Here is a 12,321-nt window from a genome sequence, read left to right on the forward strand (position 1 = left end):
CCCTCCCAAATGTTGCTGCAATAAGCCTACTGCTGTCAAAAGCTCCTCAAACCCCTCATGGTAGTCCCCAGAACACAACACACATCCGTGGCATCATCTTCACTTTAGCAGACTGTATCATTGTCCTCCTCTTATTTTAGGAATTTTGAGCTCAGAGGTAAGGGAGTGGGATGACAATTACATCTTAGGACCACAAGAACCCCACAAAGGTCCAGAGAAAAGCGGGGCCAGGTGCTGTGCATCACAGAGGCCAGCAGCCTGCTCCAAGCACCAGCCTGCACCATAAGCCTGCACAGCATGGTGGCCACAGAGGGTACAGACCTACCCAGTGGACACCCGGGTGAAGATCAGGTCCAAGGCAGTTACTGGCACATGTAGCATTACCTTTACGGCAGCTGGCACTTTTGTCCCAAGTCAGTACTGGGGACCTGCCGCTACCGCTGCCGCCTATCAGTCATTACAGTACACAGAGATGCCACTGGGGAGGAACAGGAATGTGAAATCAGGAACATCACTCTCTGTGGGTGTCAAGTCCACAGGAGTGGATATTTTTCCCAGTAATTTCAAGAGTGTTGATTCTGATTCTCAGTCCTTAAAATATTCCACAGGCATCAGGAATAACCTTTATGCTTCACCCACATTCTGGGTAATGGAGTAATAAGTTCCCCATCTTTTCCACACGGATGTAGCAGTCTTCTCTTTGAGAGCTAAATCACTGTGAAGCACTGTTCAGTACCATTAAAGCACCGCTCAGCTCGGTCCAGAGTTATTGGCATAGCAGCAGATTGATGGTTCTCCTATACATATTAAGTAATTTGGACAGGAAGTTGCCACAGAAAAGCCAGATCTCATTTTAATTTGCATGTAAGATATATATCTGTGGCCTTTGCCTAAAGGTTTGTCACTCTGGCTGAAAGCTTTACAAAGGTCAGAATATTCAACTTTCTGCTTTAAATTCTAATGACAGATGAGAGATACATTTCTTAGCATAAATATTTATATATAAACATACTTTATATATGCATGTATACACACACCCCCAATCTTAAAATATCTCAGCATATGTGTAAGTGTAACAAATACTGTCAGAGTCACAAGTGAATGGAATAACATACTGTGAGCCTGCACTGACCTAAGATGTGGATCTGAATAGAAAAAGAAAATTATTTGATATAATAGAGCCTGGCAATTTTAGCAGTGTTCCTTCTGCACTAAAATAAGCAAGTTAAGATTAATTGGCAATGTAAGCTCCAAGAGGTCTCAAGATTGAGAAAATGGTAAACAAAAGCTAATCTATCAAATTTAGCAGGAGGCACATTATCACTGCAGAAAAGCTGAAAAATAGAATGATTTGTACCATTCTATCGCATTAATGATTATTTCACAGAAACCAGAAATTTAAAATGTTCATCTGCGACTTTCCCCTGCACCCAAAGGGCAGGCTCGTTGCACTCACTTTTGTGTGCCTGCTTTCTGCTGTGCACATAGACTCTTCCACAATTAGACAGAGCAAATCTGACAAATCAGAAACTGTGCATGACCCACATACTGACAACGCAACTTAGGAGTCACAGTAAGGCCAGAAGTGGTTCCAGTTAACACCTCACTGTCCTGTATATAGGTGGTCTCCTGTAGCACTAAATCCAAAACAGTGCAAGAAGAATGTGTCTGAAGGGCAGCCTCAAAGGATCCAACAGTCTTAGATCATGCAAGCCTTGCTTTTACAGCCTGTTTGAACAGACAGGGTCAGGCTGATCTTTATTCACCCCCCCTGGAGTAAGGGTAGACGTCAACCTGCAAACAACGGTATCATAATTATCATTGCACAAATTGTCTTTGCTTTAAACATGGCCTTAAAAAAGACCCAAGAATTTAAGTGCCTTAAAAAGATGCACCTAAAAACCAAAAGGGAAATAAATCTCTCTCTCCCACAGAAAGTCACTCATCAGGTAAAGAGAACTCAAGAGACAGCAAAATCCTAAATCTTGATTTTAAAGTTACAGCTTTCTCTTAACCAGTTGAGGTCCATGAATCAGAAATTCCTGGCACATAGGCAATTTTTAATCAATAGGTGGTGGGAACTGGAGTTGAGAAGGGATTAAGTCCCCTTCCCTTTTCTTTTACAACCTTCCAGAAGTCTCCCTTCTGAATTGCACCCCTCCCTTCTCCCACATCCAGCAGGGCTTCATGGGAGCCCAAAAGCATTCACGTTTAATTCTCTTAACAGAAAAGCAAAATAAGGGGCTGCCTGATTAAACATTAAGGACCTGAGCTTTTTTTCCCTTTTTGGAAAATACCTTCAGTTTAATGGAACAAATTAGTAACTGCTTATCTGAAGGTTATCCATTAATTGCAGGGCTCACCATGTGAGAGGGAAGAATTTTTCTTGCATCTAGGGGGGGCTGAGTCATGGTGCTATAAAAGCAAGTTAATACTATCTAATATTAAGTGCCAGGATTATGTTCTCCCTTTGACAGATGCCTCAAAAGTTAAGAACCTGTAACAAGTCTGCCTGTCTCTGGGACAACACTGGAAAACAGAAGAGGTCCCTCCCATTCACCTATTTTATAAAGGGCCTGATTCAAAACTTCTCTAGAAATACTCTCAGAAGGTTCAAAAAGAAAGCGTGCGTCTGACGCACACAAAAAAAATCAGGGAGGAGGAAGCTATGCCCATGTTCCCAGTGGAGATTTAAATGTAGATTTATTACAGACAAGTTATTCCATCAAAATTTGTTCTCAGCCTCTGAGGACTGATTCCTCCTACATCACTATATCGATTTCACTACTGAAGTGCTGCATTAATGAGTCGGGCTCTCCATGTCCATTGTGCTACTACAAAGGATAACATTTTGTTAGATGGACCATAAAATGCAGCAGAGGAAAATAAATCTGTTTTGCTTTTGTACCCCTGCCTGCTTTGGTGTCTGCATTAACGCAATAACTCTTTAAATAAACACTGTATACTCTTTTGCTTCTATTTATAAAGATGCAAACGATGGTGTCAATGATGGTCCCACGCAGTTACGTTCAGAATCAGCTCTTTACTCTTAAAAGTCTGGGGATAGCGAGGGTATAAACTCAGGATTTCGTAAACTGTAGGGTTTATAAAACCCATCCACGTAGAGAGGTATTTACTCACATGGTGCATAGAACATGACAAGGGTGTGCTTCTTCTTCTTCAAGGACTCCCTGAAGTCTTCTCCAGCAAGGTGGATAACGCTAGTCTGTTTTTCTTCCCATGCAGGCTCAGGTGGAGGTGGTGCTTCAGGACTAGAAAAGAAAGGAAACGAGATTGGTTTGAAAATGTTTCTGGAAGCAGGCAAAGGGCCATCACGTCATGGTCAGAGCTACCATGAGGGAACTGAGGTAGAACAATCCTTCAAGGTGCCTGTGCAGTAGAAAAATGTGCTCGATATTTCCAACATCAGATAACAACAAAAAGATGCAAGTTAATTTCTGGAACTCAATAAAAATATAATTTAAGCGATTGTACTCAGGCATATGAGTAGGAACGCAGAATAAAGATTTCCTACACTGTATACAAGATCTAGGTGGAAAAAACTTTGCTCTTGTATCACCGTGTCATCCATAGGCATGAATTGAGAAGAACAGCAAGCAGGTGGAATCAAAAGGCAACCAATATAGAACAGCACCTTCCATTCAAACATCCTTTTTGTACTCTTTATCGCTATCATGCAAACTTCTATAAAGAATTTCATGACCTTCTCTTGAATTCAGATATTAAAAAGCCAGGATGCAATAATCAGCATCGTTCCAACTGGAAGACAGGGGGTGACTGAACTGGAATATTTTACCTTGATAAAGAGAATGTCAGGTTTCAATTATGACTGCACATACTGACTAGATCAGAGCAATCCCGCACATCTAGAGCGCCTCTAACAAAACTTCTGCTATTCACCAGCTCACAGACTTCTCTCAGACTCATTAAATTCATTCCTCCTGTATCTTAAATAGTGATTACTTATATAAAATCATCAGAATGGTGCCACGGTATAAAGACCTTCATATGCCGCCTTGGTAATAAATTAGGTTTTCAGACTTTCCTGTCACTTTGAATGACACCATTTTAAGTTGTATCAGGTACATAAAAACCAAGTGGAGGAAAACTCGATTTTTAAAGATCTACTCAAGGTCACTTGGTGGACATCCATCGTATTTCCATCGATACTGATTTGCCAGTTGTTAGCAAAAGAATTAGGGCAGCTGGTCTGAATTTTCACACGAACACAGTTGGTGTGAGCTATCATCGATTACAGTTACAGTCAGAGGTGTGATTTCATCTCACGCAGACCTTCCCATGCTGACCTAAAATAAGCTAGCCAGATACTGGTAACAATCTCGAGTGGCAGCACAGCCCATGGTCACCACAGAGGGATCGGAGCAGAAACCCGCATGGCTGCAAACAGACCACTCATTGGGATAGGTTTACACAAGCTGTACTTTTATCTCCAGCCTGCACCCCAGATGCATCCCTATTTCCACCAACTTCACTGCAGCTGTGACAATTTTATCCCCAGTCAGTAAATAAGGATCTTACTCTATAGCATATCTAGTTGGGAGAACATCCAGCAGTCAAGAGCAGAAGACAAGTTGTCCGGGTTTCCCCTGTGTTGGTGACTACCTCAGGCCGCAGACAAAAGTCTTCCAGAGCCACAGCAGGATCGAGAAGGGATTGACACCCCTTCCCTCTTCCTCATTGCTTATTCACCAGCCAATATGTACAGGTAGCATCAACCTGACAATATAAATTACATAGCGCTCCAAAATACTCCAGCAAACTGGTGAGACTTGGACAGTGACTTAACATCCAGTATTGACACAGTAGCATGGAGTGTGAGCATGCTGGGAGGCCAAGGGAGCACTGTAATGTAAAATGTAATGTAAAATATAGATAAAACTTCCCAACATGCTACAAAGATGCTGTCAGACCATATCTATTACCTGATTTGAAGCACTCAGAGATGCAATTTCAAATGAAAAGAAAAAAAAAAAACACAACCAAAACCCCACCACACAACCCTCCCCTCCCCCTACCAAATAAGAGGCGAAAAATTAAGATTATATTCTTCATGTCAACTGCACTTAACGGTTCAATGATTTAAAAACTTCACAAAATACTGGCAGTTTTTTCCCATTGAATAATGCAGAAAATGCATTAGGCTTACAGTACCTAAAGGAAATGCATAGTTTATTCCAGAATACTTAAAGAATTGTACCAGCAATTTACTTATTTGAAATGAAATTATCTTCATCATATGTCAAACTTAATTCTGCATATTTTAGCATACCACCCAAGAAAAGGTGGCTAGTGCATACAAAGGTGCTGGTTTTGTTGGTCTCGCTGGCTTTCCTTCAGCCCCATGTAGCTGGTATTCTAGGCATTGGCTCTGAAATGCTGGAAAGAAAAAAGTACAAGTGCAGAAATTCAGTCACTAACAGTGAAATCTGCTGCTTAGTATAAAGAGGGGACAACAAATGTTCTGTTTATTTTTCAGAGCCATTGCTGTTCCGTCTCTGGTGAGAGGCTTAGGGTATATTTGAAAAAATATTTATTTTGGGAAAGAAATACTGGGACAACTATGAAAAACCCTGCAGCAAATAAAGGATTTGGTGTATTAGAGACCATAATTAACATACATGCTTGTATGGCTTTGAATACTGAAATTCAGTTTGCTTTTGTTAGCATGGGATTTAGGCAGTCAATGAAGCTAGGTTTAAGACTTACTTCCTCACCAAAGTTGTCTTCAGGAGCCAGTAACCAGGAACCTGAATACTATCTCAGACCCTCAAAACTTACTTTAGTAGCCAGTCGATGATCTTCTTCTTTGTTCTGAGATGTGGCAGAGTGTATTTCTCCTCTCCATCCTTAAAATACTTCAAAGTAGGAAACCCTGAGATGTGATATCTTTCTGCCAGCGCCTTGTTGACGGTAGCATCAACTGCTGCAAGGACACCTGGACTCTAAAACAGAGATCACTAACTGTAAATCCCAGCAACATACACACACTCCTTTGGCAGGACACGATGGACTTGGGGTCAATCACTAGGTGCCTTCACTTCCTCAGGTACTCAGCACAGACACACAGAAAAACATGGAGGACTGCTGCAAAACCAGGAAGAGACATCTTACGGACTAAATGTAACTGTTCTCCTCCCATTTCTGACAGGATTCCCTGTATATAATTCACTTTATAATGCTTAAGAGCTGTTCCTAGGAATGGCATTTCCTCCCACAAATCCCAATTTCTCCCAGAAGAAAGGAACATTGTTAAAGACAAGTTTACTTCAAGCCAAATTAATTTTTCCCTAACTTGCAGGCATCTTTACATGGACCACCTTTAGAGTCAAAGAAGAACAGACACTTGTAGAGTGTGATTCATCTGATCTTTGTTTTTCTCATCTCCTACTCCTTCTCCAACAACTACAAAGGGACTCCAGATGTCTCCACTGAAGTATGGGGGAGACTAATCCTACTTCTCCTCCTGCATGGCATACACAGTGTGAGACTGAATCAATAACACTAATACTTATGTTATTGGATCTCTCTTCTCCAGCCATGCTGATGGGGCACTTAAGATGAAGCTAATGGAGTGATGCAACCATAAAACCAGGGTATTTGAAAGAGGGATCAACCCTCTTTGTTTTTTTTTCCAAATCTAATTCATAAATAAAAGCCTATGTTTCTTCACATTCGATGCCTTTAAGTAAGATTAAAAAAAAGCATTTTGGATTTGATCATATTATGTATAAGGCCTACAGCATAATACATAAACATTTTTCGATTTTGTTTTCGTTCAAGACAGAATGTTCTTTCTAAGACTTTGGCAGGGTTCATGCATTAGTGATGAGACTGTACTTTGGAAGCACATTTTGAAGGGTCCTGTGGGAGGATGAGAACAGCTGAATTTGTTGTAGGGAGAAAAGTCACTTTTATTACTCCAGTTATTTATTACTGATTATTTGAAGGATATAATAAAGGAAATTAGCTTACATCACTGGCTACATGGAGAAACTCTGCAGCCTTCTCATATTCTGGCTTCATTTTCTTACAGTGCCCACACCCTGCCAAAAAAAAAGAAAAATCCAATTAAGTTGTACACGCCATGGTTATTCATTGACCCATCTAGCCATTATCAAAATCCAAAACCATGTGGTAGAGATTTACTAGAATTTAGTACGCTTTTTACTTAATTTATTTGTAAAGCCTTAGAATGATTTAGGATCTTTTCCAAAGTGGTCACTATGCTTTAAACAAAGAATTTAATCTATTAAAAAATAATAATAAAACCCCTGAATTTGCACCCACACCTCTTTCCTCCCAGAAAGTACTATAAACACAGTACTTGTCAAGACCATCGCTTCTAGCATGCTCTTGGGCGAGGCACAACCTCACCCATTTCAGTTTCCAAATCTTTATCTGCTTTAAAAAGAAACAACACAGGCCCTCACGTGACTTCCTGACTTTAAGCAGAGGCTTATACTGGCACAGCTTAATTGAGTAATGTAATTTGAATTAAACCGCACTGATAATAAGCCCCGCTTTACAGCGGTGCAGCATGTCCCTCTAGCAAGGATTTGCACTGATTTCATCACATCAGTGTAATTACACCACCACATATGTTCTCAACATAAGTAGGGCCTGTAAAACCGAGATAATGGTGCTTTCTCGCTTGTGCGAAGTTCTCCAGAGATCTGCCATTACTTCGCTGCTAAGTGCTGACATTACGATAAAGTAAAATGAATGCATGAGTGAGAAAAGCAGATTTAAAATAAATTATTTGGGTGTAAATTAAACTGCTTTCAGTCGGTGCAATTGCTTCCAGGCAAGATGAACTTTCAGGACCAGGTGAGGTTCCTGCCACGACGTGAAGTTACTCTTCAGTACCTATGGGGCAATGCTGGGCCTCCCGGACAGCCCCTTCCTCGCCCCTGCTATTGCCCCCAAGGGACCAGCACAACTGCAGACCCCGCAGGGTCAGCACAAAGGGACGGAGCGGCCGAGATCGACACCCAGGCAGGGCAAGGGCCGGCTCCTGGGTGCAGAGCGGGGACGCAGAGAGCTGTAATAAGGCGCATGGCACGACCCCGATGCACCGCACTCGCCTGCCCTAGTGCGATGTAATCTCAACGTAATCCCTCGCCGCACTTTTTCCTCTTGTTTGCAGCAGCAGCCAGCTTTTCTTTCTTCAGCTGTTATTGTTGAGACGGGCACTTGAAAGTCCAGACTTTGCTGAGCTTTTGAAAGTTGTATCAGAAAATATGGCTAGAAAACGGTTTCAACACAGCTTCAGCAAAAGCCATTTCTGAGGTGTACGGGTAACAGGGCTGGGGCTATTTTTACACCGCCATGTAAAAGAAAATAAACCAAGGACTCTGAATCTCACCGCTGCTTTGATTCCCTCTAACGAGATGACTGCTGAAGCCAGCAGATGCAAACCTAAGCCTGACCTCAACCAAACACCCATGTTTTATATAGCACAAGTCAAAGGGCGTTCACAGCCCAGAAGCAATAGGACATCCAGGTGTAACTTCACTAGAGCAAACGGGGACTTCAGCAGAGCTCCAGCCACCACAGCACACCACGAAATGCTTTCAGGGCACGTTTATAGAACAGGGTGGATACATTTGAATAAAGACTACAAATCCCACCTGAGAATTACAGCAAATACCCAAACAGTTGATCCCAGACCAAAATCCAGTTCAAACACCAGCTAAGGTCCATACCATTTAGTCACCTGCCTAGCAACTGCAGCATTAAAGAGATCCACATCCTTCTTTTGAGCAAAAAACCAATGCTTTAATGTGGTAGCAGCAACAGAATGAGAGGACCTCCGCTGGAGGAGGAGATGAAGCTTTGCCTTGGTTTTACACAGTGGTAGGAGCATATGCCACCAAGCTGGGAACCTGATGTGACAGCTTCAGAGGTGAATTGAGGAAGAAGCTGGAAAAGGCTGAGGAAGAGTTACTTTCTCAGCACTGCTTGTCTTGGTTAAGAGTATGAAAGAGGCTGGCAAAATGATTTATTTGCCACCCACAGAAAACTTGCAGGCATATGGCTTTGTGGAAGGGGCTGACAGTTCCCTTTGACACCTGCCCGACTTGATTTATTTCTCCTTTTAGGAGCAGGGAACTTTATTCATTTTCTGCTCTTCCTCATTTCTAAACAAAGGGCATCTCAAGTTCCAGCTCAAATGCTTGGGAACCTCTCTGAATTAGCTAGCTCAAATTTGTACCGAAAAACACTTTTTTGCAGGGGTAACTTCACCTTCATGGGCTTTACACAGCGTGTCCTCCAGCCAGAGCAAGCTTCATACTGTGCTCTAGATCCGTTATCCACACAATCTACGCTATATTCCATGAGCATTAATATTAGATCTGATCAAGCAAAACCATCAAACAACCTGTGCTTTCACAAACCTATGCAGAGAAACAAACAAACAAGCAAGCAAGCTAGGCATACTTTGCCAGGAAATAAAAAACAATCCAAAGCATCTGAAATTCATGTAAGTAATACTTTGGAGAAAGATATCCGGACTATGAAATGTCATTGTTCCAGGTTCTTTCATGAACATCACACAGACACAGCACTACTGCCTGCCACAAAGCTAACTCACTCAGGCTTAAAATAAAGGGGAAGCAGGATCAGGGTTCTTTAAAGGCACTTAAATGCAAAGTGAAGTCCTCAAACCTTTATCATGCAATGCTTGTTCTACCCCTGACAGAGGACAGCACAATATGCCAGCCTAGAAAAAAAAAAGCTACCACATTAAACTGAATCTGAAAGTGGGACAACAAATCTTAAGAGCTTCTCCCACGATAAATGATGCTTTTCTGGCCATCTTTATGAGAATTTTGCTATTGCATGCTACAGGCTGCTTCCACCTACCCTTGCAGAAAAGGGGAGATATGAATTAGAAGTCAGCCTTACACACTGGAAATCAATTCATCCCTCCTATGATTATTTATCCTACCTTTCAATAATCCTGTGAGGATTGCCATTAAATTCTCAAGGCCAATGAAAAAGTCATTTAAATGAATTCCAAGGTCACTGCCTCTCCTTTGATTGCTACATCAGGTTGTTTAGCAGCAGCTGTATCCCTCTGCGCTAAGCTCCTCTAGTTTTAGACATTTTCTGATTATAAAATGAATGGGAAAATAACAACAACCCTACCGGCCCCTAGCCCACGTGCTCCAGTGTGCTGTATAAGGTCTGCTGGGACAGCGGAAGGAAGCCCGCAGGTCTGTAGTGGGCATCTGTGATAGATACGCTCTTAGAAGATGCACTGTCATGTCAAGTGTATACTGACATTAAAAGTAAAAGACTAAGCAAGGGAAGCAACTTGTTCAATCCCAGGTGAGAAGAGAAAGGTCGCAGTCAACACAAGGATGCCCCGCAGCCTGCTCCAAGCACTGACATCCTCTGAGCCTCTCTGGGTCATGGCTGGTGGAAACACCCAAGGGATTTGTAGGTGTCTACACAAAAGGACTTCCCCAGCCTCGGTCTTTTCTCGCAGAAGACAAGTGACTCCCCTAAGGTGAAAGTCAGAGTTACTCTTCACCCAGCAGCAGAAACCAGTCGGGGTTCAGTGCCCGGCTCTGCTGAACAGTTCTGGAGAACTCCTTTGACGTCTCAACACCTCATCTTGCTCCTCTTGCACAAAAGGAGCCCCAGCTGCAAGGGCCAAGGCTCGAACAGAAAAGAGCACACAGAGTAATTGTAAAGGAGGAGTGTTACAAGACAGGAAAAAGAAGTCAAAGCTTACAAAAACTAGTGCTAGGACATCTGGTACAAGACAGGCCCTTGCTAGCCATTTTTAAAACATATGTCTAAATGAAGCAAGGATTCTGTTTTCCCAGTTTATTTATAATCAATCTTCTCATTTGCACTGTGCAGCCAGGCAGACAAACAGCTCCTTCTTTCAGTGCAGTCGCTATCACACAGCTTGGCTTCGCTGCACCCCGAGAACGATGGCAATCAAAGGTCTCCACATCGCTCCAGTGCAGGTCAGTCACTTCCCTCCAGAATCCCACCATGGGGCAGAGGACAACACTCCCTCTGCACTTCGTCCTTCCCAGAGTGTGGCCGTATGCAAGTGCAGAGGCAAAGGCCAAGTGTCGACAGAGCGATGCTAACATGCAAGGGAGAGCAGCACCCGGGCAGAGGGAAGGTTAACAGATGTACAAGGCAACTTTTTTCCAAGTAAATATCTGTATTTGTTTACAGCAGACTGGCACCATGGCATAGACTCACAATACAGAGTACAGTTGCTGCAAACATTTTCAGAGTAAACTAATGCAAACACTTCTACTGTTAAAATCAAGTTTTGCTTGCAGAAGACAGGCAGAAAACCAGTCAAGCAGCTCCAGCTAAGCTCCTGCATACGCTATCTTAGTGCTGTCCCGAGAACATAAATCTCTGTTTCTGTCATTCACTGCTTGCTTCTTTCAGGTTATTATGGCTATATAAATAAACACCATGCTTTTGGTCATGTCTTCTCATTTCAAGACAACACTGTCTGAGGATCTAAAGCATATGTGACAAGCAAGAGATAAAAGCCAGCATCCAGGCGGCTGTGGACAAGGAATTTCCAACATGAAGAACCCTAGAGATGAATTAAATTGTAAATAAAGATTTTAAAAATCACTACATTTCTGCCAGACTGCTCGAGTACTGTTATTGTGTACCAGCTATTTACTGTACCATGCCAGCTCTACATCCATCTATAGCTGCATACCAAAAATACCTCCATTAGCCTGATGAGAAAACAAATTTGAAGCACAAAGCATGTCGTGCTTTCAGCAAGTGGGTCACTGGCAGTTCAGACTACACTTACAGAAGATTTACAGACAACTTCAAGAAAAGAAAAGAAAAAAAAAAAATCTCAAAAAATTCAAATGCACCTTTGCTCTCTAAACATTTAACACCTGGGGATACACCTTTGGTTTCTCCATTCCTAATCACAGAGGAGCAGTGACCCCTCAAAACAGCAGAATAGCCAGCCCTTAGGTATGCCCTGTTGTTAACTTCGCACATACATCTGTATATGTAAAACATAGAGTATGCACATGGCGTGGCGGGGAGACACAATCCTTGGAGACAGGGCAAGGATACACACAAGTCCCAATCCTCTGACCACCTATGCGAGAACACAAACGTATTCTCTTCTACCGTGGGAGTCTTTAACACACAAAGATTTCTTATGCATCATGTAAAAGAGTAGCTCTAAGGTTTGACGTGAGGCAGCTTACAGTTCTTTCAGCGGTATAGGAAAACAAACTACAACAGCTGCAGACTCCC

At 42.3% G+C, this 12,321-nt stretch overlaps 1 protein-coding gene across 1 annotated transcript in view; it reads right to left on the reverse strand.

The window, feature by feature from the left end:
- The window catches only part of PDIA5 (protein disulfide isomerase family A, member 5), a 66,433-nt gene that overhangs the window by 26,626 nt on the left and 27,486 nt on the right, over positions 1 to 12,321 (reverse strand). The window contains exons 7-9 of the mRNA XM_009710631.1: positions 7,015 to 7,085; positions 5,821 to 5,984; positions 3,142 to 3,272 (exon numbers count right to left, since the gene is read on the reverse strand). Of these exons, the coding sequence (XP_009708933.1) occupies positions 3,142 to 3,272; positions 5,821 to 5,984; positions 7,015 to 7,085 (366 nt within the window). The remainder of the gene's footprint in view (positions 1 to 3,141; positions 3,273 to 5,820; positions 5,985 to 7,014; positions 7,086 to 12,321) is intronic.

Source organism: Cariama cristata, unplaced genomic scaffold (genome assembly GCF_000690535.1).
Source record: "Cariama cristata isolate BGI_N322 unplaced genomic scaffold, ASM69053v1 scaffold4732, whole genome shotgun sequence".
NCBI classification, from domain to species: domain Eukaryota; kingdom Metazoa; phylum Chordata; class Aves; order Cariamiformes; family Cariamidae; genus Cariama; species Cariama cristata.